Below are 26439 nucleotides of genomic sequence, written 5' to 3' on the forward strand. Positions count from 1 at the left end.
TGTACTTCTACTATTACCACCAGCATACCACCACTTTTCATATTGGAAATATGTATTACTTTATGTATAGTGTAATGGTGCATATATATATATCACTATTTCCTGTAAAGATACCTATCTCAGACTGGATGCAAAAAACAAGACATATGTTTATATACATTTTCATTTTAATTAGATTGTAATGAATGTTTGCTAAGTTAAAATGTGATAGGAGTATACATTATCTGCATGTTACAAACATGAAAAACATTTTATATTAAATGTGTGTGCAGTTTGACAAGTAACATTATTATAGTATATATATATTATAATATACTGTAATGGTTAATCTATTACAATAGCTTAAACAATTTTGTTAAAATAATGTCAAATTTCATATCAGCTGAAACAACTAAAAGAATAATGACATGGAATTACTGATTATCCTACAATATGGACAAATGTAGCGAAGACATAGTTTGAATGTTCAGTGTTCAATAAGCAGTATATACTTGCTCTATAATCCTGACAAGACTGCTATTGTAATTATTATTTATTTTAATTTATTGTAACTAAAGATTATAATAAAATATGTATTTTATTTTGTATACACTTTTGTTTGATAATATATTTGGTACATTCAAGGATATTATAGGATCTATAAAAATACTGTTCGAGTCTGCCAGTTTGAAGAAAAAAAAAAGAGAGAAAGAAAACAGTTAAATACTTGAAACTGCGCCTTTATGTGCATTATGTTATGGTGGAATATTTCACAGTATGGCATTAAACTTAACTTACTTAACTTCCCCCATGAAAACAAGCAGGAGACTTCACCGGGTCAAGTTACATGTCAGATCTATGGAGAGAACAGCCTCCTAGTGAATGTTTTTGAGTAATAAAAACACCTGTAATTGAATAAATGTTTAATGCTATACTGTGGACTATTTCGAACAAAGTTTAAACATCTGCATGGAGACCAGCAGATGGCAGACCCTCCATCTGAAATGTTTCATAGTGCACTGTTAAATAAATGAAGAACACCCCAAATCCGGTAAATGACAAAGCAGCAGGATTTGGACATAAAGTATTACCCTTTTACATAGAGTAATGACTGAACCTGATCTGATAATAAATAATGATATAACAGTAAAAGTAATATTGTATTTGAATTATTTCTTTAGTACTGTTTGTATTTTCTTTAAAATATACCCAAGTGGCATTGACTTTGCTCCACATGTGAAGACTGTCAAATGGATGGTCATGGTTTGTGTTTAAAGTAGGCCTCCACTGCAACAAAACACAAAAAGACATTAACACTGTGTTTATTATCTAACACCAATTTAATATAATTGTACCTTAAGTGCTCTACCTGCATATTCGTGAGGCAGCATTGGTCGGTCCATAACAGTCTGAATTGCATTTATCCAGTCTCTGTGCTCTTTTTCAGTCTCACATGCCAGAAGGAACATCCTGTCTGGGGTTACTATGGTGATACCAAACTGCCAGTGATTTCCTTGGATGTTTGATGGAAAGTCAGGAACCAGGCTGTAGCTGTTTTCTTTGCTGCCTATGAACACCTCACCTCTTGCATAGGCATCCTAAATGTGGTAACTCAAGGTTAGGGTGACCTCTGTTGGTGGAGGTATGCACTTACAACTTTTTCTCACCAGAGGATCTTTGAAGTACATGAGCCTCCGGTCGTCCATTGTAAACCATCTTTTCTTGAAACCTTCTGTGTGCTGTAAAGATAAAACACCATGTTGCATAATAACTACGTATAACTGAGTAAACAGAACTGGACTGTAAATATGCATTACCTTTGGGCCTGTTTTCTCCATGTAACCCTCCTTTATGAAGTTTCTGGTTAGTTTTGGCAAGAGCTGGGCAAAGAGCAAAGACTACTATCATACCATACAAATGTAGACAGAGTTAGATACCAGTGTGAACAGCACACTTTATTTCACTGTCTAAGTAGTGAAATTTGACCTCTGCATTTGACCCTTCAATGCCGCTGGGGTAACCTGTCAGGAGCACTACTACAGTGCAGTGTCATCTCCAGGGCTTGATCTAGGTTTGTTTGTTTTGTTTGTTTGTTTTTTTTTTGTTGCCAAAAAAACAGTATATGAATATCTGCCGCTTGCTACAGTAATATGTCACAAAGGGACAAGGCTTCTCAGTTCTCCAGTTTAGAACAGGAAGTCAATGGACCTGTTTCTATTGCTAAATATAATATTAAATAATGCTGTGTGTGTGCAGTTTAATACTGGATATGTAAAAAAGGCTTTTTGTTTCTTTACCTTTATTTTTTATTTTTAACCCAATGTGTGTGTGGATGTCCTCACCTCAGAAACAGAGGCTATGGGAAATGCCACCTGAAGGTAATGAAACCTGGCAGCACGAATGGCATTGAACCAGTCAACCATTTCCTGAACAGTGGATGTTAAGAATTATGGTTAGTGCTATAATGTGACTATTACTTATACCTTAAACATAACTATTACAGTGACTGCTACAGATACCTTGCCATCTTCATGATATACAAATATATTCCTTGTGCTGTTTTCCTTTAAATAAGTGATCTGTAAGCCATGGGCAGTGCCAATTTTTGCAGGTTGAAAACAGGCATTCACACTTTCAAACTTCATAATGGCTTTGGGTTCTCTGGCCTGGAAAGATCAAACAAGTAACAAAAATATCTGAGAACAAATACATTTAAAATGTAAAACAACCCACATCATGTTTGTTGAAGTACTTCAAAACACCCTCTCGTTCAGACAAAATGAACTTTCGACTGAGGTATTGCCCGTTGTCTCTGCCACGTTTCCATAAAAACCCCTCTCTGTAACCTAGCAAAAGAAAACAAATGGACATGTACACAACTGTTACTCCCTAAAATGAAAGGAGCACACACACACACACGCACGCACGCGCACACACACACGCACACGCACACACACACCACACCACACAAAGTTTCAATCTGACATGTGCCTTCTATTATGGGATAATTTTACACAGAAACCGTGATACCAGAACTGGGGCAAAGCCTTGGTTTTTGTATTTTAACCACTAAAAACTACTACAGTTATTTGCAGTTACAGTTGTCACAGTTTGGTTGACATAATTACTTCAGCTCTGTGACCGACTGCTTCCTCTTTGGGCAATAACCATATCACTCACTAAAACACATAGACCAAAGTGACTTTCTATTCAATGTATATAATGAGATGTGTTTCTGACTACTAACTTGATATCTAGTCTGTCCATTTTGGGGTAATGCAAACATTTTTTATGTGTTTTTGGAGAGATGGCTTATCTCTCCAAAAATACAATACAAACTTTTGTTTGTACAAATGTTTAGGCAATGTTTGGTTGTAAAACAATGATTTCATCAGTTCTGTGGTACAATGCTTTCGTCGACCGATGAGGACAAAAAAGTGGGAGGGCTAAATCATTCGCAATAACGCACATTATTCTAAGAACAGGAAGTGGTCTCTCAAGACTAAAGAGATCAAGTTTGTTCTGCAGATACATGTGACAATACGGTGAGATCATGCAAAAATACTGACTCTGTAATTACAATCTAGTCTAAAATGTGAGATGTGCATTGAATACATTTAAACAAAAGAGTTCATTCTTTGGCTGCGACAGACACAAAGAACCAAACACAAGACTCTATTGAGAAGGACAAAGGCCCAAGGAGAATGATATTTAGCTGTTACGTAAATTCCATGAAAATGCAACAATATATTACAGTTGTAATAATACATGTTGCAGGTTGTCCTGGTTTGTGTTGTGGTGACTTAACAGCAAATATACTGGTACATTTTACAACATGGGAAATGGGGTTAACTCAAGTTAATCTGAACTTTTTTTTTACTTAAGGATGTGAGTCATTTCAGAAGAAAGTCTACAATAGCAACACACTCAGTAGAAGAGACACATATCTCTATTTTCAGCACAGACAATGTCCATTGCGGTGAGATTGCTACATGATGGGTTTTGCCTTTTGCAATTGTGTAATTGTATATTTGAGTAAGTGTATATTGTCAAGACAAAATTTAAAATTAATTAGATTGGCACATGGCAATAGACAGAGTGAGATGTATGAATTTCTCTAATACTTACTGAATAAAACTACTTTTGGGTAGTATAGTAGGCTATAGTTTAGTTTACCATTAAATGCTTCAGGTTGTGTGACAATGAACTAATTTCACACTCATAACAGTTTTGTTTATGTTTTTAACACTGTGCTTCATACCTGCAGTGTATGGCTCTTGCTTCTCCACATTAATAAACTCCTTCCTCTCATACTTTGCTCGGATCCATTGTTCTCGAAGAAGCCTAGAGAATTAAAGTGAATAATTTGGCTTGATCCAAAGACCCACACTAGTGGTGTTACAACATATTTATTACATTAATCTATATTTATTACATCTATCTTATAGTCTCACCACATTCACTATATATATCCTTCAATGCATTATTCTGGTCAAAAGAAACATTATTAAACACAAAACAGAATTGATTTTGAGTACAGTAGCTAAGGGATATTTTCAACAACCGCTTTGTGGCATGGAAACCCTAGTAGAGTGACATTTTTCAGAATGGCATAGAAAGCTTACATGCAGTCTTTGTATGATGGTCGATAATAAAACGATGGAACTTGCTTTTCATATTTGGCCCTGGCAGCATCATTTCCCACTGAGCCCATAAACTGTAACAATAAAAGACGAATGCATTAGCATTACAACTTTTGTGAAAAAAAAATATATATATATAGTAATAATAATAATTTCTCCTTGATGCATTTGAATGTATTCCCATCTGTAGCTCCTACCTCTACTTCAGAAAGACGCCAGGGATCAAGCAGCACAGACTTGATCTTACTGATCTGGGCAATATTTCTGTGGAGCCCAGAACAGCTTTGACACACAAATACACCCAGTGTGTACGAAGCCCACTCTGGATCTGTAGCACAATTATGAAAAAAAATGTTAAAAAAACATTTCTGCACATGGACTCACTATTATATGGAATAAGTTCAGTTCTGGTAATTTATTTGAACAGCATGAAATATTATGATATCAACATGAAATATTATTACATATTGGCAAATAGGAAATGAGGCCTTCTGATCTGGTTTCAAATTGGTTATAGCTTGTTTTCATAAATGGTTAAGCAAGAGAATATTTAAACCTTTAACTGGATTAAAAAAAAAAAAATGATGTGGCTTCCTGCTTTATAATCATATCTAAGCATACATAAAGGATGTGCATGTGTACAAAGGAGACAAGGAGCTTTATGTATGATAGTCACGCCCACATTTCTGTAATGTAAGCCACCAATTAGGCAGTAGCCTATAAGATAAAAGGGTATTAATCAAAAGAGTTTGTAGCCTAAACTATAAATTTACAAATATTAAAAATGTACATCTCTGCCCTGTTCAAAAGCGCAAGATTTTTTGTATTTGACATCCAATAGTTTGAATGATGTTGACATTGACGGTGAACTCAGTAATCTATGCCTAAATGTATATAATTAAAAATCTAAAACAGGATAGCTAATCTAGAAAATTGTGCTTTTTGGGGTTTGTGCTGCGATTTTAGGATAGAAGCGGGTCAAATAGCCTAAGTTAGGCTCTTAACAACGTATTTAATTAAATATTGCATTTTCAAAGAATAAGCGAAAACAGATCGTTACCTGCCGCTCCACAGTCCGCGCAGTGGTTGTTACCAGGTTTCCTCAAGAGCTGTTTAATGCGCTGCCTATTTTGCTCTTGGTCTACTGCCATAGTTCTCCCACAGTGGTTCAAAATCGCTTATTTATCACTTGTCACACTTGTCCCTCATGAATAGTGTGCCGAATTTTGAAAGAATGTCCTCGTTCCTCTGGCGTACATGCCGTGAGAGCCATTTGACAGCGAGGTAAACTTTTGGACGCTGTATTCAGATCTGAAGTGAGACCCCTAGTGGTTGGTCTGCTCCTTGCTCCTACACACTGCTCAAACAAATAAATAAATAATTTATATACATTATTGGGAAGGTTACTTTTAAAATGTATTCCCCTACAGATTACAGATTACATATCCCAAAATGTAGTTTGTAACGAAATCCATTAAGTTACTTAAGGTAAGTAACGTAATATGAATACTTAAGATTACTTGATTTGCTGTAGAGAAACAAAGACGAGGGAATCATAACATAAGAAGTTTTGTCTGATAAAAGAAAAGAAAAGCATAGACTTTACTTAACCAAATTAAAAATATTATTGATAGAAGAGGAGGAAACATCGAGTGCGTATACATGCACATCAATAACCCGGTTATGATCGGGTTTTTTGAGTATCACGGTTTCTTAATGGTGCATGTATACGCAGTAACCCGAATACTGACATAACCGGGATATGGCTAATAACCGGGTTACTGATGTGCATGTATACGCACTCACTGTCCGCATGGCATGGTTTAGTCCTGTTTTAGTCTTGTCTGAGACACAGTTTAGACCTGGTTTTAGACCTGGTTTAGTCTTGGTTTAGTCCTGGTTTAGATCTGGTTCAGACCTAGTTTAGACCTAGTTTGGACCTGGTTTAGACCTGGTTTAGACCTGGTTTTAGTCTAGGTTTAGTCCTGGTTTAGATTTGGTTTAGACCTGGTTTAGTGTCCGGCAATGAATGTAGTCCGAAATGTGAAAACAGGCAAATACCTCTGTGTAATCCATTTATTTCAACAAAGTAACTGTAATCCAGTTACCACTCACTGAAACAGTAACTGTAACTGGATACAGTTACTCATAATTTGTACTCTGATTACGTTATTTACATGAGTGCTTTTCCTATTTGGTCTGAATTTTAATGAAATAAGTAAAAGTTCCCTTTGTCCCTTTGATATTACTAAGAATGAATGAGAAGAAACACCATTTTCATTAGTTTAATATGTATTACCCCCAAAATTTAGACAATAACAAGGATAGTCCCAAGTAACAAAAATGAACAATGTCAGTAGCGGGTGTTCCCACCTTTTGTCGTAATGTCAGCTTGACAACGGCTTCTCATGCTCCTCACTAGCCTCATGATGTTGTTCTGAGGCAATGTGTTCCACTCTTCCACCAGTGCTACATGCAGTTCCACCAGGTCACGTGGAGGTGGGCTACGATCATCCAGTCTCTGCTTCAGCTGGTCGCAGACATGCTCTATGGGGTTCAGGTCAGGGGACAGTGCTGGCCGTACCATATGAGGCACTCCGACTTCCTGAAGTCGAGCTGTGACAATTCTGGCAAGATGTGGTGGAGCATTATTATCCATGAACAGAAAGTTGGGGGGGTGCTGGCGGAATTGCGGATGATGATGGGTTCAATGAAGTCTCTGAGGTAAGAACATGCAGTGACTGAGCCATCTACAGCAACCAAATCTGTTTTGCGCTAACTGGTGATGCCTGCCCAGACTGTTGCACCTCCTCCACCAAAGCGAACCCTGAGGACCATGTTGACCTCGGCGTATCGCTCACCTCGCCTTCTCCAGCAACGCTGACGACCATCATTTCTTTGCTAAGTGACCCGACACTTATCAGTGAACAGGTCTGAGTCCATAGGTTCTTAGTTACTGGTCATCGTTGCGGTCTGTCACTCATGAGGCTCCACTCCTGGGTCTGTCACGAACTCTGCCAGTAGTTCTGTGTCTTGATGCAAGTCTGCTGATGACACTTTGAGACACACCAAGTTCACGAGCAACATTTGACTGCTTGCCACTGACCCAGAAGGCGCGGTATGTCTAGGTGGCGCTACTCGTCTGTTAAGTGACGTCGTGTGTTCATGGCCGTTTGAATTGTGGACTTGGAATGACTTGACAATACCAGCTTTTTATACCCACAGAATGTTGAAATTGATGCCACATTAAAAAGGGTTTTGGCTTCAATATGTAAGACACACTGTACACAGTGAGACCATTACATGGAAAACACAAAATGAGGTGTGTCCGTCACCCCAATACAATTGCCTCCCTATCCCAAAAGTTTCTGAAGTAAAACAAACACCGTATATATGACATTCACTGGCTCTCTCTCAATATCCCTAACTTAGTTAGTAGCAGTATATATATACGCAATGTCTTTTTTTTTGGAAATAAAATTTTTATAGACACCCTGAAAATCAAAGTGAAATAATGATGTGGCAGGCTAGTCCATTTTGCCAAAATTAAATTTCTGCTACTCAAAAATCTCAATATCTTGTGTGCCACATGCTCTTATGCATGTTTGACAAAGTTATGGTTTGCTCCTAATGCGATAATGCATGGTGTCTTGTGGGATGTCCTCCCAGATCTGTGTAAGGCCATCACTGACCTCCTGAGTCTGAGAAGCAAGCTGGTGGCGTCTGATGGACCCAAAAATAATGTCCCAGAGGTGTTCTGTCGGGTTTAAGTCAGGTGACCGTGAGGGCAATTCAGTTTTAGCAGTCCCTTCATCCTCCAGGTACTGCCTGCATGCTCTTGCCACATGAGGCCGGTGTCATTGTCGTACATCAGGAGATACCCAGGACCTACGGCAATAGTGTAGGGTCTGACAGTGGGTTCAAGGATTTCATTCCAATACGTAATGGCAGTCAGGCTGCCATTTTCTAGCCAGTAGAGGTTTGTCTGTCCCTCCATGGATATGCCTCCCCAAACCATCACTGACCCACCACCAAGCCTCTCATGCTGAACAATGTTGCAGAGCGTTCTCCTTGTCTTCTCCAGACTCTTTCATGTCTATCATAGGTGCTCTGGGAGTCAGACTCGCCAATTCTGGTGCCATTTAGCAAATGCCAGTGGAGCTTCACGGTGCTGAGCGGTGAGCACAGGGCCCACTACAGCGCCCTCAAGCCACCCTCATGAAGTCTGTTTCTAATTGCTTAGGCAGAGACATTCACACCAGTTGCCTGCTGGAAGTCATTCTGTAGGGCATGGGCTGTGCTCAACTTGTTTCTCCTGCACAAAGGAGCAGATATGGGTACTGCTGATGGGTTGTCCAGCTCTCTTAAGAGTCGGCTAAATGCCTGTCTCATGAAATCTCCTCCATGTTCTGGATATTGTGCTGGGAGACACATTAAATCTCCTTGCCACAGCACGTCCGGATGTGCCATCCTGGAGAAGTTGGGCAACCTGTGCTACTAAGGAATGACCTCATACTCTCAGTAGTAATAATCACTTCAGCTAAAGCAGCACTAGTGGAAAACCAGTAAAAAAAAAAAAGTCCAAGAGGGAGAAACTTCAAATGACCTCCACATGAAAAAACAGTCCTGTTTTAGGGGCTGTCTCATTGATAACACTCTAGTGCACCTGTTATTCATTTCCATTAAGAGGTGGCATCCTTTTGCTCCTAAGACATTATCCTGTCCATATTTGTATAGCTATCCAACGCATACATATATACATATAATTATATATATGTGTATATAAACTGATGTGTTCTCAAAGAGTTCCTTAAATTTTTTGAGCAGTGTATATGTGATCATAGACCGTATTCAGTACTCACATGATGGCTATATACAGGATTTTATCATGTATTATAACTATATGCGATTAGATACAAGACTAAAGCATCTGGGAAAAGGAATACTTTTAAAATTGTCAATAGTAAATGCATCCAAACTTTTTTTATTTTATTTCAGAAAGTATTAAAGAAATCATACATCACTAAAACAAACATGTAATAATGTGTAAGGTGGTAAAATTTGTATCAAAAAATATTCTCAAACAGTAGCAACTAGTATTTCCCCATATTATATTATTATATTATGGTAAAAGACCAGTTGTCTTAAAACTAACGATGCCAAATTACACAACAAAGAAGTCCTTGAAGACTTAAAATTTAAAAAAGAATCTTAAATCTTAAAAGAGAAGAAAGAAAAAAACATTCACTATCTTCAGCTGAGCTTCTAACACGAATGTTTATCTGGATGAATTTGAGCTGGAACGAGAGCGATGGCGCCTGCGTCCTGCTGACCTAGAGCGTGAGCGACGTCGTATTGGCGAGCGCCTCCTCGGAGAGCGGGATCTTTAAACAAACACATTAAAAGAAGAAATTAAGAAAAAGATGCTTGGACATCATGGCCAGTAAACCGAAAACATACCGCCTCCTCATGCGTGGTGGGCTGCGGCGCCACATGGGGGGAGGTGGAGGCATTCTTCGCTGTGGTGAAGGTCTCCGAGGTGGAGGTCGGAAGCGCTGAGGCAGTACTGCTGCAGCAGTTATTTCTTGTCCATCAATTTGGCCTGTATGGATCATTAAAAATCGAAAAGCCTTAAGTAACATAACCTTTTATTGGCCAACATTTGATGTATAAATGTGTACAACAATTTATTCTTAAAGGTCCAATATTATGCTAAATTGACTCTGAGCTTTTAAGCTTGTTATAATGTTGTCACCTCATGAAAAAAAAAATACCTGGAGTTGTGTTTTCTTTCCTTACCAAGTTTGAGTAACCCTTTATTATTAAGTTTGCCCAAATCTCCAAAGCTCAAAATGCTCTGATCCACCTTATGATGTCATGGTAGTTTTCAATTGATTTCTGCCTAAATATACTTTGTGTGTTAAAAATGTGTGAATAAAACAAAACTCAAGGTATGTTTTCAATGAGGAAACAACATAGCACAGCAATAACATAGATCAGAAAACAGTGTAATATGGGCCCTTCAATGTTTTGCCTGAAACAATAAAAGATAAATAAAAATAAATACAATTACCTCCATCCATGTGCTTGAGTGCTTTCTGGGCCTCTTCTGAAGTTTCAAATTCAACATAGGCAGAGCACCTGCTAAGGTGAGGATGACTTCTGTCCATCAGCAAATCCACCATTTTTATTTTCCCGTAAGTCGAAAAGATCTCCAGTATATGTTCCTGTGTTTAAATATTTACATAGATTTGTAATTTTTAGACTGCCCATCCTGAATTTAGTTTAATTAATTGACATGTGATTTTCCATTACTGACTTTCGTGACATTTCGTGTCAGTCGACCTATATGAACCTTTGTTGGTTTTGGGGTTGGACTTCTTTTTCGTCTTTCCTTCTCATCTGCTTTTTTCTGCGTTTTTGACCTATTGAAATAAGTAATATTAACACAAAACCAGCACAATTTATCAAGAGAAAAGAGTAGAACTGAGGAAAATACTAACGTTGAACGCGACCTGCGTCGGTTATCATGGCGTCTTCGACTTGGACTAGGTGACCCAGATGAACTTGAAGAAGAAGAGGAGCGAGAACTTGAAGAACCTGAGCGACTGGAGCCAGATGAACTGGACCCACTGGAGGAGCCTGAGCTGGAACCAGAGCTGCTGCTTGAAGATGAGCTGGACCTGGTACCAAAAAGATTAACAATATTAACTGCCCGGTGTTCACCAAAAACAAACGATTTAAAAACTGAACCCATGAGCAAACCTGCTGCTGCTGCTTCCAGTAGAAGCACTGCGACGCTTCCTCACTTTGTCTCGTCCTCGTTCTTTGTCTTCATCCTTGATATTCTTTTCCTTACCCCTCTCCTTTGTTTTTTCTTCCTCTTTGCGCTTTGTCGGTGATGGGGCCCTAAAATAAATTAATCACGTTTTAACCATTTATAGTCGGCGAGCACACTGAAGTGTCAAACACACGTGTAAATATGGAACAAATGAGAAGAATGAAAAATAGTCACTCCAATATTACAAGAAAAAAAACCAAACAAACAAAACAAAACAAAAAAACACACAGTGATACGACAACCAATCTGAGAACGACTGAATTCATTCAGCGATCCTCACAGCAAGTTCTCTTGGATTAAAATAAGCGTGCTATGTCTTCAGCGCAATGATTCAATCATAAAATGCGAAAGAAAATCTTATAGATTTGACACAAAATGACTTTGCTGGCTCACTGTATATTTTTACACTTACATATCGTTCTTTCTTTCGATCGACGGATTTTCAAGCAAACACTTGCAGCCAAAGCGTCGCTTAGTGATGACGACACACAGGAAGTTGCGTAGGCACAAGAGCGCCACATACAACCCCAACAAATTTGTTTTCTTGACTTTACTGCCTGGGCAAATTGGGGTTGTCTCACTATATTCAAGCTGTTTTTATGAAATAAGAAACACGCCCAAGACTGCGAAAAGCTTTTTTGCGGTGAGAGCCTCTCTAAAATCGACAACTCATAGCCATTATCGTTAGCTAATTCATTTTATAACGCAAGCCACATAAAATCATAACATGGCACTGTTAATACTGATTATTGAGTGCATTAAAGTCACAGTAGAATAGACCTAAAGTATGCAAGACATTGTCGAATCGTCGCCGGTCCTTTTTTAAATATTAATTTAAATCTCATTGCTCAATAGGAAACCATGGGTCGGCTTGATGATGCTGCCAAACAAAAAGTTGTGGAGCTCCGAAAGGCTGGACTGAGTTTCCGTAAAATTAAAGCTGAATTGGAGCTAGAGAACATCAAGGTCTCGGCACAGGCTATTTATCTGTTCTTGAGAGAGTTTCAGGGAAGGCCTCCGGGACGTGCTCGCCCTTTGGAGATCGGAGGCTCATTCAACCCTCAGCTGCAAGCTAGGAGCAAAGGAGCTCCAGATAAATGGAGTGGTATTCATCTTCAAAACCTCATACGGATTTCCTCTCAACAGTCACAGAGTTCTGATTTCATGACAAAAACTCAAAATACAAGTAGCACAACCCCCCCAGGGTCCTCAGGGGAATGCAGTAGTAGCAGAAGTAGCAGCATCAGTAGCCAAGGGCAAGGATTTAAAGAAGAAAATGACATTAAGATTGTCAGTGTCACTTCCCTTTCACAGACGAGCCAAAGTGTTGTTCAGAGCCCTGTAACAAAAGCTGCAACAAGTGTAGCATGTTCCACAGGAGCAACTACTGCAACACTAGTAAGAAGAAGGGTCAGTCCTTCCCCTACTACAAACTCAATGTTGGCTGCACGTAAGAGGATTTTGGATAAAGCTTTATCACACAGAATAAAGGTACATTCTTTAATTCAAGTACAAATGTTGACTATATACATATAATCATATATCATTATGTATCATCATGTATCTTTCCAGTCTTTCCAGCAGATGGCATCACTGATAAGAAGAGACCCAAGTAGTTTACAGGGACCTGGTTTGAGAAATCCTGTTCAACAACCATCTCACACCTATAATTCAAATGAAAGGGTGAGAGACATTACAATTCCTAAACAAACACCACTCTTTGTGAACAAAGTATTATATATATTTATACTAATTTATGTCTGTGTATTTACAGGCTGTTATGGAAAATCAGTCTGAAGGGGTAGGAGGAACATCAGCTGTGCATTACTCTGTTCAAAGACCTAGTGTGTCAGTTCGCTCACCTCAGCCTCCTCCTCCTCCACGTGTTGGCATTCGTCTTCCAAGTCAATCAGTGGCCAAGTCATTATCTGCAAATTTACGACTGCCAACCTCACTTAGCAGTCATTCAACTAACCAAAACGAGGGGAATTCTAGTCCACAACATACTGTTCAGGAGTCAAGAGTGCAAGCTATTCTGCAGGACCAAATCCAGACCTTAAGCTCCGAAGTGCGCAGTCTGGGAATGGCGGTAAAGATGTTGGTCGAGCAGCAGTGTCGTCTGGAGCGGGAGCAGGTGCAGCAGACAAACATTCAGAAGCAAATCCTCAGTACTCTTCAGACTATGTCCTCCAAAATGGGATTTTGTAGCGCAGTTCAACAGCAACAAAAAACGCACTCACCTGCTGCTTTGAAATCTACCTCCTATAATCAAGACACTTTTACATGTAGCCAAGGCACTTATACACAGTGCAGCCAGTCACAACCAAGCTTCAACTCTATAAATGCTTTAGAAACAGTTGAACCCTTTAAACTTCCTGAACTCAGTCCTACCAGCATGAATGGTTTTGCAGCATGTAGTAGTGCTGAGAGCCTTCCGCTTATCCCTTCACCATTGTACCAACAGCAAGCCCAAGCCCACATGTCAGGATTCACACAAAACTATGTGTCTGCTTACAACCAATCAAATAATCACACATTTTCAGAGAATAAACTGGCAAATTTTTCAAACAGCTGTGCAGTAAGAACCTTTCAGGACTGTAATATTTCTTCTGAAGTGGTTTTGCCCATGAGCAATTCTGTTCAGGATCAGGTAAATAGTATAAAAGAGGAAGGCCCTTAGCAAATTCCAGGCCAAGATGAAAATTAAAAGTTGAGTGATGTATAAACTGTAGCAACTGTTAAAAATTCTTTCATTTTAGTATAGACCTTATTGTTGTTAAGCAAGTACTCAATATAATTTTATTGGTATTTAAAAATATATGGCTTTTGTACTCCTTTTATATACCACGCAATATGGCAATAAAAGTTACATTGCTATAATAGTATGATAACATATTTCAGAATGTAAGCTAGTCAATAAATCAGTGAATTTATGTTTTGCTATTTATTATAGTATGTAAAATGGGTTCTTCAGAGCTCACTAAGACCAGTGCTTGATTAAAATGTGTAGAACTGACATTGCAGGTGAAAGATCAAACTTTGTTAATTCCTAAATCAAAAATATAAGTTATAGCCAAGCCACACTAGTACATTGATCTTGTTTTGTAGTGTTGTGTTGTTATCAGCGAATAGTTGCACACAGCTCATGGGGTGATGTGGTGAGAGTGAAACCCACAGATGGGGTCAACAGTAAATCTTCCTCTCTAACTCCAGGTGCAGGGCTGAAGCGAAAGCGCTGGAGAAGGCTAGTGAAGATCAGAAACAACTCCATTTTTGCCAATCCCTCTCCCAAACACGCCCTCCGACCTGCAAAACAGTTCCAGTTCATTGTATTTATTATGGTTGAAATTTGTCACCAAAAATAATGTCTTTGTTATTAACCTGCGGAAAAGGGAAGAAAAGCTTCTCTCTTGATGAATTTACCATCTTTGTCCAGGAAATGAGATGGGTTGAAAATGTGTGGATTTTCCCATTCATTCTCATCATAAAGCACAGAGGCAAGGAGAGGAATTACAAGTGTATCCTAGGGACAATCATTTTGTAAAGTATGACATTTTCTAATGTTTTTGGTCATCACAATCACAAATATCACACCTTTTTGATGAAGTAGCCCTGAAAGGTAACATCTTTGCTGGTTTTGTGAGGAATGGACAAAGGTAAAATGTTGGCGAATCTCTGCGTCTCATGTATGACTGCATCAGTGTAGGGCAGATTTTTCCGATCTTCAGCACAGATTTGGCAACTTCCTACTTCTCTGTCGAGCTCCTGTTGGACCTGATCTGTAGACAAATCACAACTGTATGATGTAAAGGTATACTATGTAATTTCTGGTGAAGTGTCTACTATCTCCATGTCTCTATGGATGTTATTCCTGCATCTAGAATATCCCACATTTTGGCATTAATCATCTCTGTATTCAACTACACATTTAATTGCTCGAACCTTGTAGATAAAAAGATGTTCTGTGAGTGGGGTTGCATTTCCGCAGATCTGATCTGTACCATGGTCTGGCAGTGCCACTTTGTCTCCATAAGCTTAATATCAGCATTAGGCCAAGGAATAACATCTCCACAGAGACAAGCAGGAAGCATAAAGCATGAATTCAAACTCAAAGAAGCCCCTGGTTCTTACTTTGGATGTCTGGATATTTGGCCATTAATAGTAACCCCCATCTCACTGTAGCTGCAGTGGTGTCTGTGCCAGCTGCAAACAAGTTGGTTACTGAGTATATCAGATTCTTCTCATGGTACTGAGTCATCAAAGTGTGTAAATCCTAATGCAGTGTTGGAATAGAGAAATGTTATATATCAAAATAAGTTAAGAACACAATATAAATTTTTCCAGAAATGCTGTTGCAACCTCTGTTTTTCTTTTTCGCATCAGAAAGCAGTCAACAAAGCCACGGCATAGCTCCGGGTTTAATGTGTCTTTCAAATTAGTGATCAAGTTTTGAACATCATTGACAGTTTCAGCAACATTTGTCAAAATCTTCTTCCGGTTTTTTACCCAGTAGCACAGCCGAGGAAACATGTTGTACAACTGCAATGCAAAAAAGTGGGGTTGCTACTTAAATATTTGACACCAATTAGAAGCACTAATATAGGTATAAATAAATGTTAAGGGTTGAACAGAGTTACTAATTGACAATACTGGTAGTAGGTATAAAGGAATAAATTACCTGTACTGATACAGAACCTGAAAGCCGAATGTTCTCATTGGCTCTTGCCACCATGTTTTTGAACCTTGGATCATTATATTCAAATCTACTTCCATAAACAATTGATGAGATTATGTTAGATGTGGCGTGGTTCACTGGCCGTGTTGTATCAAACGGCTGTCCTGCAGGATCATAAATGGCACTTATGTTCACTATGGATAGTCTATGGGGGTAGAGAGTGAGTCTTAATACCTTTATGCTTTTCAAACTCCTGTATCAGGTAGTGGCACTCTTCAACAATTTTATCCTCTGCCAGTCTTTTGCCCATCCCAAAGTCTCTCAAAGTAGTAAGTGCAAACCTTCTCATCTCTTTCCATGTTTCCCCATTGGTAAAAATAATTCCTGAAAATAGCACATATTTAAATAAATTAAAAGAGGTTTAATGAAATAATATACAAAATGATTATGTATTTAGGAATAGTTGTGTAAGTCCTACCATGACCCTGAGATATATCATTAAAGATTTTAGAGGGGCCTCTGTCACCAAACTCCTCTGCAAATCCAACTAGAGCCTCTTTGACTGTTTTAAAACCGGCTAGTACCACCACTTTGTTTGGTCCAAAGTAGACTGTGAAGATACTCCCATATTTCTTTGACATCTAAGGTGATGTAAAATTTCATTCTTAATTAAGAGAGTAACACATTATCTGCAACACAGATGTTAAATTTACCTCATGAAGGGTAACAAACGGTCTCTTTAGATCAAGCTGCAACAGGTTGCCAAGCAGCGGCCAAGGCCTTGGTCCTGGTGGCTCTTTCCTTGATTCCCCACCTGTGAGACTGTTGTTTATTATGTACAAAAGTAGGATCAGAGCTATAGTCCCCAACAGGGAGGTGAGACTGAACAAGTCTAAAGAATAATCCATCAGGATAGAGGCTTTCTCTGCTGTTGTTGCTGCTGCTGGTGGTACTGGTATGGCTGCAGTGTGAAAACAAATCCAGAATGTCCCTGCACAACCTGTCCACACCCAGTTGAAACTCAGTAGAAACCACAACAAGGACAGCCGGGGGAGTTTTCACCTGTTCCTGAAGGTACTAAGAGGTACTGTTTATGACTGTTCAGTCAACACCCAGGCAAACCAGTTTGAGAACTGTTGTGGCTTGCACTGTGCGACGACAACAGAAAACAATGCCAATGCAAACTACTTCACAATCTGTTCATTGCATGTTTCAAATGTGTCTCTGGAAATAACTATTTCTGCCCTAAATTTGGATTTGTCATAGCAAGGGCATCACATACAAGCCCAACTAATTTGTTTTCTTTACTTTTTTGCATGGGCAAATTGGCCTAGGCTGGCATCCCCCATCACTGTATGCGTACTCGGTCGGCAAGTAAGGACATGAAAGCAGGACTTGGGGCGGGAACTGTAATGTGGATCTGAGGTCTTCAGGTACGTGGCCAATAGCACTGGTCTCATTACTAGCCCAATGGAGAAGGGCAAATCCAGGAGAAGACAAGAGGGCTCTTATGGCAGGGACACTCTTCAGTCCTACTGGTGAAGATCCAGTCTGTCAGTGTCCAGCGCTGGGCTTCCCCTTTCTCACAGCATCTGAAATGCCACCAGTGTGTATTAAACACCCCATTACACCTCACCTTATTCTTGTAAGGAGTTAGAGTTCAGGTTTGTGAAGAACATTGTAAGTCATGACAGTGGGCTGTGTGATTTGAACATGACAGGTGAACACTTGATTGGAGAGATCTGTGTTCACCTGTCATGTTCAAAGACTGAAGGTCAGTCTTTAAACTCCACCACAGCGTGTTCTGAAAGAAACAATATGCACAACAACAGTTGTGATTATAATGTACACATGTTTAGTTATGAAAGTTAATCAAAGTAGGTTAATACAGTAAACTTACAGAGGGTCTGCCTCTACATTTACTACATTTACTACTACTACATCAATAACTAGAAAAGCACTCAGAGAGCGCAGACCTCCGCCAAGGACTACCCCCATTTTTTATGTAAATTGCGATAAAATCAGTCTTCTGGATCAGATCCGGATCAGCCTTTGGAATATGAAAGAGGATCCCATTGTCCATCCCTGAGTCAAATTTCATGGGGTTTGGTCAATAATTAACCGAGATATTGAGAAACAAAATTTTTGGCCCCATTTACCACAATGTTAACTAAAATTTCAAAGTGATCCAGAATCCAGGATTTCTTCCGGATCACCCCCAAAATGAAATCAGTTCTTCCTTTTCACATTTCCAACAAATCCTGAAAATTTCATCAAAATCGGTCCATAACTTTTTGAGTTATGTTGCTAACAGACAAACAAACAAACAAACAAACAAACGCCGGCAAAAACATAACCTCCTTGGCGGAGGTAATGAAGTAAATTTACTACATTTAATACATCAAATAAGAGAAACACAAATATCAGTTTGGATCATTTCAGGCCACAGTGTTTAATACAAGTGCAGTATTTACCTCCAGAGGGTCTTTATCATGCCCTTATGTCCATCTTCTTATTAAATACAGTATATTCTGAAACAGAGATGAAAAACATTATTTAACTCATATGAAATACTTTAGAGCAGTATAGCTAAACTCATTTGTTTTAGTATGAGCATGAGTATGAGAATGAGACGTATTTCACTGCTGTTAATATACAATACTCTACTACATTTACATTTACCACATTTAAAATATAATAATCAATTTATGATGGTGTTCATAGTCAATATCAGTGTAATTTAGATGTGACACATCATTGTTCATGTCAAGATGTCAGATCTTTCACTGAAAGCCTGAAGCACCGTCTCAAGTCCCATAACAGAAAGTTAGAGACAAGTCAGATCTGGCTCTAAACTAAATCCTCACTGTCACAGAAATCATTAAAAGTACTTACTTCTGATCAGTGTGCAGGACTCCTGATGGGGACACTCAGCAGAAGGACAGGGGCTCCTGATGTCATCTGGGGAAAAACAACTTAAGTTTTGGTTGGTTATTTAACGTTAGCTGTTGTTAAAAGTTGTTATTTTTATTACGTTACGTTATTGTATCAAGGCACGTTGCGTTAAATTATTGTATTAAGGCACCGACATGACTGCACTTTAGTCTCAACTCAACAGTCAACACTCTAGTCTACACAAATAATATAACTGTCTCTTGTTAAAAACACAATCAGCTCAGACACCGGTGTCACCGCCGCTCCACAGCCGAGAGGAGAGCGCCGAGAGCGGCATCCAGCCAGAACCGAGCCTGTTAGACACGACCAATAATCACGAAGCAGAGTATAACTCTGTGATTGTAAAAAATATACAAGAATATAAGTAGCGTTATATAAAAATGTATTTGGACTGGGATCTACCTCAAGAGATGGAGTTATCCTGACTCCTGACCTCACATCGTCTTCATCACGTTAGCTGCTACTGTCGCTAACTTTCCTACTGCACTCGTCAAAACTGATAAAATACACACAGTCACAGATGTACACACACCACAATGTAACGTTAACGTTATGTACATTAATGATGACTAATAAAATAAACTTTTAAACAATTACTTACAGTTAAATCCGCGGACAACAGGTGGATGCTGCTTCTTTCCACTCAGGTCCCGATAACGGCTGATGAGTCAGTGGCGCGTCTGCGCAGCGAATCCGAACCGGTTTAGTCGCGGATCCGAGCACTGATAGTACAAATCTAACAAGTGTTGTGTTAAAAGTACGTTCACAGTGCGGATCTAAGATGAATTAACCGAAGATTCTCTCTGTAACAGTAGGCCATCCAAGGGTTAGGATTAGCAACAGTCAGAAAGCGAATACGGAACAAATACGCAGCGGTTCCGCAAAGCGGAAGGACTGTAGGGCGGATTTGGCGGATCGAAAGCGGATCCGCTGCGGATCCTGATGCTCGTAGGGCAATAATGTAATAACTGTCTATAATGTAATAATTTTTATGTAATAAAGCCAATAATGACAAAAATAACTTTCCAGTAATGTAAGAAAATATCTGAAACAATCACGTAATAGCCCGATGCCAAAAATTTAGTAGGCCTAATTTATTACATTATTGGCTGGTTTAAAATTGCTGCTAGTAATGTAATAACTGTAATAATAATTTATGAATATTATTAAAAGGGACAGTATAGGAACTGTAAATTAATAATAAAATCACCCCGATATATCACCGACATTAAGGAATCATGATATATTTTTTTTGATAATACTTTTATCACTGACCACACACTGAAAAAAAGGTTGCTGGATTTGCGTAAAAAGTTATGGAGAGCGGTTGCATGCAATAAAATTATGTTTAGGCTTTGAAACTTTTTTCAAACCCCTCTACACATATTTTTCTCAGAACATGAACATCACTTTTTCATGTTGATGAAATTTGAACAAATCATGCTGAATATGCATATTTATCTTATGGTACCTTATCATGAAATGTATAAGTATGTATAATTTAATTTAATTGATCTAATTCTGTAAAAGAATACAAAAACAGTCTTTAGTTTTCTACAGATCTGTATTGTCTTAAACAGAATCAAACACAAAGAGAGCACAGGGACAGAGATACACACTTTGGAGCTGGACAGTGTGAAGATTTATTCCAGTGAAGAAACTCTGGTCTCTGCCTGTGGACACAGGAATAACACATGATGATTACATTCTGATGATCTACTCTGTTGTACATGTTTAAATACACTTATAGCAATTATTACTACAATAACGGACCAGAACAGAATCACAAGAACATTAGAACTGTATCTGCAGAAACAAAACTCACCATGTGCTGACGACTCTGAAACAAACACATTCAAATCTTTGTACAACTGTCACACTGTTGTAGATGGACAGTCAAAGACAATTTGTTTCAAGGAGTCCTTACATTAACTCTAATTTCAAATAAAACACCACAAATATGTTTTAACTATGATGACATTCTAGGCCGGAGAAGCACATAATAAAATCTTTGAAAAGTCTCACCTCCAGATCAGCTCTCATAATCCTCCTGCTCCACACTGTGTGTCCTCTGCTCCTGTATCTGTCCTGTGTCCTGTTACATTTGAATTTTCCCTCCAAAGGTTTTGGTGAGGAGAATTCCAGAGGGAGGAGCCTCACCAGAAATTATAATAAAGTCATGTTTCCTCAACCTGATTAAAACATACAGGTCTAACATCGGCCACAATCAAGCGACCTTTGTAAGATTTAAACATGCTTGACTGAGAAACGTAAAAAAGTGATGTTATTGTTGTCAAATTTGTTTTTGCAACTTGAGCAACCCCTCTCGGACCATTTTTTCAGTGCAGTAATCCAGCCTGAATATTACCTTTCCTATATAAATTGCAGCCCTCAAGTTATGTTGATGTTGTCATTATGTGTATATTATGTGTTTTGGACTGTTGTGCCACCCTCCACCTGTCTGATTTCGGCAACCTATAGCTGGGGCCCTCTTGTCCGGGGTAGGTTATACTATGCTCTGCAGTATTTCATACGTGATTGCAGTACCAATTTTGGCCACAAACTTACTTGCTGTTCCTGTAATCTTTTAAGATTTATTAATTGAATTTAAAGTGTCACACTCTCTTTCTCTAGTAAGTCTGTGCCTCTTACAGGGAACATTTATTATTATTAGGGGTTTGATATATATCTTCCTCCTTAGAAATTAGGACTCTTTGTTTATTTAACTTGATGGTTACAATTATTTCTATTAGCTCCTAGACATTCAGGTGCTGACATACATGTATAGGTTTGCATATTCAAATAATTATCCACATGTAAAGAGCACAATGAAATGCACAATGTAAGCCAAGAACATTAAAAAGAGAAAGTAAAATGAAAAATGTCCTTCACTTACTAAAAGGTAAAATTTTAAATGATAGATGGTCATGCTACAGAAAGTTCTTACTCAGGATGTTTTAGAATTTACTTGTTGTTTATTTGGTGTTAGTCCAAAGTGACAAAAAGTGGCTTTGGACTTTATGTCGCAGTGTGTGACAGTATGCTAGCTATGCCAGCATATACTGGACTTTTTTTGTTATTAACAATTATGGCACTTGGATAAATAATAATAATAATAATTAAAGCCGCGTGCGGCGATGGCGGCCCGGCGCGCACCGCCCCCCCACGCGACCTCCGGGACTCGAGACAGGCCCGGCACGCCACTCTCTCTTCCCGACATCCGCCCAGGCCGACAGCTCGTTCATTATACACATAACATAAGGCACCTTTAAATATTTGAAGGAGTCATTGCGCCCCTGCTGGCCAACATTGGAAAATGCAGCATGTCCATAATAGACTGTCTGACTTGTAATCATACATAGAATTAAATTCCCGAATTTGGTACAAATCCAATAATGTTGAGGGGTCATGTCTATGGTAGGGGGCGCTATAGTGTTCTCTTTTCATATGTTTTATAGTGTATAATATTCAGGCTGAGATCAGGCATTATTGCCAAAAATTTCAGCACGATCCGATTAAACATGGGCATATAATAATTTTTTGACTATTTTTGGGGGGAGTCTTTGCGCCCCTGGTAGCCAACTGTGAAAAATACCCCATGTCCGTAATTGACTTTTTTGCTTGTAATCATGCATAGAATTGTATTTCCAAATTTGGTGCGAATCCAATAATGTTGACATTTCATGTCTATGGTAGGGGGCGGTATAGAGTCGACTTTTCATATGTTTTATAGTGTATTATGTTTAGGCCGTGATCAGGCATTATTGATTCAAATTTCTGCACGTTCGGACTAAGCCTGTGGGTGTAATTATTTTTGTACTATTTTTTGGGGGAGTCTTTGCGCCCCTGCTGGCCACTGGTGAAAAATGCATCATGTTCGTAATGGACTTTTTTGCTTGTAATCATGCGTAGAATTTAATCCCCGAATTTGGTACTAATCCGATAATGTTGACGTTTCACGTCTATGCTAGGGGGCATTATAGAGTTCACTTTAAAAAGATTTCATATTTCATCACATTCAGGCCTGGATCACACAATGGTGATTTGAATTTGAGCTCTGTAGGACAATGCCTGTGGCCGTGACAGGTCACCGAAAAAACAGGAAATAAAGGCGTTATTTGCCGGCGTGCTACGGGTGAAGCGTAAGAAGTATCCCAAAAAAAGTTGAAAATGTCTGTGCGTTTGTGTGTGTAGATGTGACATGTCAAATCTGAGCTCATTTGGACTAAACCCCGAGGACTTGAATGTTTTTGTAGACACCCTAGTCAAAACGGCGCCGAATTTTTGATCAAATATGGCCGACTTCCGGTCCGTCATAGGGTCATGCTCCAATTCATCTTTTGTCTTGTGTCATAGTTCTCTATCACTGTCCCGAATTTCATTTCCCTGTGACAAAGTTAGCCTGTCCCCATTCCCATAGGGGTCCAATTCTAGGCGGCGCTGTTGAGTCGGGTCACTTAGGTCATTATTGTGATGGCCATTTTATGAAATTTTTTGCCGGGCCAATCGATCTGAACCCCAGTTTGGGGACTTTTCGTCGATGTTGAGGGGGTCAAAAATGCGATCGTTTGGTCGGAAAAAGAATTAAAAAATAAGAAGAAGAAACCGGCGAAGAACAATAGCCCTCACCAGTTACTTCGTTACTGGCTCGGGCCAGTAAATAATCAATTTGGGAACTGTAGATAAAATGTACAGTGCTATGTAAACATTAAAAGGCACACAAATCAAAGGAAAACAGAGTAAAACAAAGCAAATCAAAATGACTTAGTGAAGAGTGTGGCACTCCACTACACTATGCCATATTGCACCATTACTTGAATTTTTAATAAAACTATTTTAAGTGCCAATGTGCTAAGGTTAAAAGTTAAAAGGCACGTGTACAGTAATAATAAATGTAATAAAGTTTGTACTCCTCTTCCTTGGGCTTAACAACCACAACAAAATTAATTCAAAACAACAAATTAGTATTAAAGCACTCATGGCGAGGATCCCTGGTCACTATGGGCATGTCACATTTGCTTTAGTTCACATACATCCACTAATAGCATTACCTTGCATTACTAAATGACCCTTAGCATGGTATGGGACATAGACACCCAAAGTAAGAACCAGGGGCTTCTTTGAGTTTGAATTCATGCTTTATGCTTCCTGCTTGTCTCTGTGGAGATGTTATTCCTTGGCCTAATGCTGATATTAAGCTTATGGAGAAAAAGTAGCACTGCCAGACCATGGTACAGATCAGATCTGCGGAAATGCAACCCCACTCACAGAACATCTTTTTATCCACAAGGTTCAAGTAAAAAAAATGTATAGTTGAATAGAGAGATGTTTAATGCCAAAATGTGGGATATTCTAGACCACAGGTGTCAAACATAAGGCCCGGGGGCCAGATGCGGCCCTCCAAGACCTTTAATGTGGCCCTCGGCTGATTTTCTACTTAAATATTTTAATTAAAATATTGGTAATTTCCTGTGGTGCTGAGCATAGCAGCGTCTCCAGTGCCTCTGTACGTGGCCCCTCCCACCAGAGCAGCACAAATGAAGACTTGTCTCTTTCCAAACGCTCTTAAAGGACGATCGTTTTGACTGTTGACCGTGACACCCTCATCAGAAAAACGTAAAAAATGAGAAAAGTTGAGCCGAGTGCAGGATTTTCCAAGAAAAATTGACTTATTCCTATTTGCATACAAGTTCATGTTAAAATATTGTGTTGAAATTGCATTTTTCTTAAAGTTTCAGGTTCTTCATAATAATATAATATTTTGTAAAAGAAAGAGTTCATTTAAGAAGATTTTTAGTTTAAAAATGTTTTGTTTCAAAGGTCATAGATTTGTGTTTCTCTGCACAAATATTTGAACTTATTGTTATTTTTGGGGTTTATATTTCATGAGTTTTCTGATCTGGCCCCTTTGGGATCAAAGTAGGTTGGATATGGCCCCCGGACCAAAATGAGTTTGACACCCCTGTTCTAGACGAAGGAATAACATCCATAGAGACATGGAGGCAGAAATTACATAGTATACCTTTACATCATACAGTTGTGATTTGTCTACAGATCAGGTCCAACAGGAGCTCGACAGAAAAGTAGGAAGTTGCTAAATCTGTGCTGAAGATCGGAAAAACCTGCCCTACACTGATGCAGTCATACATGAGACGCAGAGATTCGCCAACATTTTACCTATGTCCATTCCTCACAAAACCAGCAAAGATGTTACCTTTCAGGGCTACTTCATCAAAAAGGTGTGATATTTGTGATTGTGATGACCAAAAACATTAGAAAATGTCATACTTTACAAAATGATTGTCTCTAGGATACAATGTAATTCCTCTCCTTGCCTCTGTGCTTTATGATGAGAATGAATGGGAAAATCCACACATTTTCAACCCATCTCATTTCCTGGACAAAGATGGCAAATTCATCAAAAGAGAAGCTTTTCTTCCCTTTTCCGCAGGTTAATAACAAAGACATTATTTTTGGTGACAAATTTCAACCATAATAAATACAATGAACTGGAAGTGTTTTGCAGGTCGCAGGGCGTGTTTGGGAGAGGGATTGGCAAAAATTTAGTTGTTTCTGATCTTCACTAGCCTTCTCCAGCGCTTTCGCTTCAGCCCTGCACCTGGAGTTAGAAAGGAGGATTTACTGTTGACCCCATGGGTTTCACTCTCACCACATCACCCCATGAGCTGTGTGCAACTATTCGCTGATAACAACACAACACTACAAAACAAGATCAATGTACTAGTGTGGCTTGGCTATAACTTATATTTTTGATTTAGGAATTAACGAAGTTTGATCTTTCACTGAATTCATGTAATTTTGATCCCAATTTGTTTCTCTCATATTTCATGTGTAAAGAATAATTTTGCAAATCTTTTGGGTTCCATTTTTTTTAATCAAATTTCAGGCTAATCCAAATTTATTTTTTCATTTTTGCAAATTTGACCAGTATGCCTTATTTTTAGTGGGAAAATGCATTTTGATCTGTACAGAGTCTGCATTTATTGTTTTTCATTATTATTATTAGGCCCGAGCGCCAGAGGCTGGCGAAGGACCTATTAGTAGGCCTATCGCAAAGCGATGACCAGGGACCCTTGCCATGATGTAGCAATGCGCCTGAGGTTTCCGAAAATGTATAGTTTGTCGGTCAAAAAAAAGCGGAACATTGTTCTTGTATCAGAATATTCTTCTTCTTTCTTTCTTATTATTTTTCACCCACTGAACAATGACGAAAAGTCCTGGAAATTTTGCCATCTGGTAAAACTTGTGTTTCTCTCACTTTTGGCTATTTCCATTTTCCAAAAATGAACAGATTTATATAATAAAATCTAAAATGGATGCAATAG

At 38.7% G+C, this 26439-nt stretch overlaps 4 protein-coding genes and 1 pseudogene across 5 annotated transcripts; 2 read left to right on the top strand and 3 right to left on the bottom strand.

Moving 5' to 3' along the window:
- Positions 1–149: 149 nt before the first annotated feature.
- Positions 150–7540, bottom strand: LOC110167599 (arf-GAP with dual PH domain-containing protein 1-like). Of its 2 annotated transcripts, XM_020932968.2 has the most exons (12): positions 6996–7093; positions 5683–5979; positions 4820–4950; positions 4605–4696; positions 4241–4323; positions 2713–2825; positions 2499–2645; positions 2322–2405; positions 1797–1859; positions 1647–1718; positions 1349–1577; positions 150–1266 (listed from the first exon to the last, which is right to left on the bottom strand). In XM_020932968.2, the coding sequence occupies exons 2-12, from the start codon at positions 5771–5773 to the stop codon at positions 1238–1240; spliced, it is 1134 nt and encodes a 377-aa protein (XP_020788627.1). In that variant the 5' UTR covers positions 5774–5979; positions 6996–7093; the 3' UTR covers positions 150–1237. The 2 variants fall into 2 exon arrangements, with proteins under 2 accessions (XP_020788627.1, XP_055008860.1); XM_055152885.1 differs by lacking the exon at positions 5683–5979 and having other exon boundaries at positions 6996–7540.
- Positions 7541–9586: 2046 nt separating this feature from the next.
- Positions 9587–12053, bottom strand: LOC110169243 (RNA-binding protein with serine-rich domain 1). The gene is made up of 7 exons (XM_020934768.2): positions 11876–12053; positions 11388–11531; positions 11126–11305; positions 10942–11047; positions 10696–10849; positions 10083–10224; positions 9587–10006 (listed from the first exon to the last, which is right to left on the bottom strand). Coding segments are annotated over exons 1-7 (834 nt in total). The 5' UTR covers positions 11878–12053; the 3' UTR covers positions 9587–9900.
- LOC110169441 (uncharacterized) lies at positions 11951–15810 on the top strand. The gene is made up of 4 exons (XM_020934985.2): positions 11951–12106; positions 12319–12954; positions 13036–13146; positions 13238–15810. The coding sequence occupies exons 2-4, from the start codon at positions 12325–12327 to the stop codon at positions 14141–14143; spliced, it is 1647 nt and encodes a 548-aa protein (XP_020790644.2). The 5' UTR covers positions 11951–12106; positions 12319–12324; the 3' UTR covers positions 14144–15810.
- Positions 14393–19980, bottom strand: LOC110168017 (cytochrome P450 2K1-like). The gene is made up of 13 exons (XM_055152384.1): positions 19695–19980; positions 19496–19589; positions 19034–19099; positions 18613–18669; positions 16852–17730; positions 16617–16779; positions 16373–16522; positions 16142–16302; positions 15823–16002; positions 15595–15736; positions 15058–15242; positions 14845–14986; positions 14393–14769 (listed from the first exon to the last, which is right to left on the bottom strand). Exons 5-13 carry the CDS (start codon positions 17044–17046, stop codon positions 14585–14587), a joined length of 1503 nt encoding a protein of 500 aa, XP_055008359.1. The 5' UTR covers positions 17047–17730; positions 18613–18669; positions 19034–19099; positions 19496–19589; positions 19695–19980; the 3' UTR covers positions 14393–14584.
- Positions 19981–21873: 1893 nt separating this feature from the next.
- LOC110168302 (cytochrome P450 2K1-like) lies at positions 21874–25841 on the top strand (annotated as a pseudogene).
- The last annotated feature ends 598 nt before the right edge of the window (positions 25842–26439 follow it).

This window comes from Boleophthalmus pectinirostris, unplaced genomic scaffold, assembly GCF_026225935.1.
Source record: "Boleophthalmus pectinirostris isolate CB_2022bp ecotype Guang Dong unplaced genomic scaffold, ASM2622593v1 HiC_scaffold_17, whole genome shotgun sequence".
NCBI classification, from domain to species: Eukaryota; Metazoa; Chordata; class Actinopteri; order Gobiiformes; family Gobiidae; genus Boleophthalmus; species Boleophthalmus pectinirostris.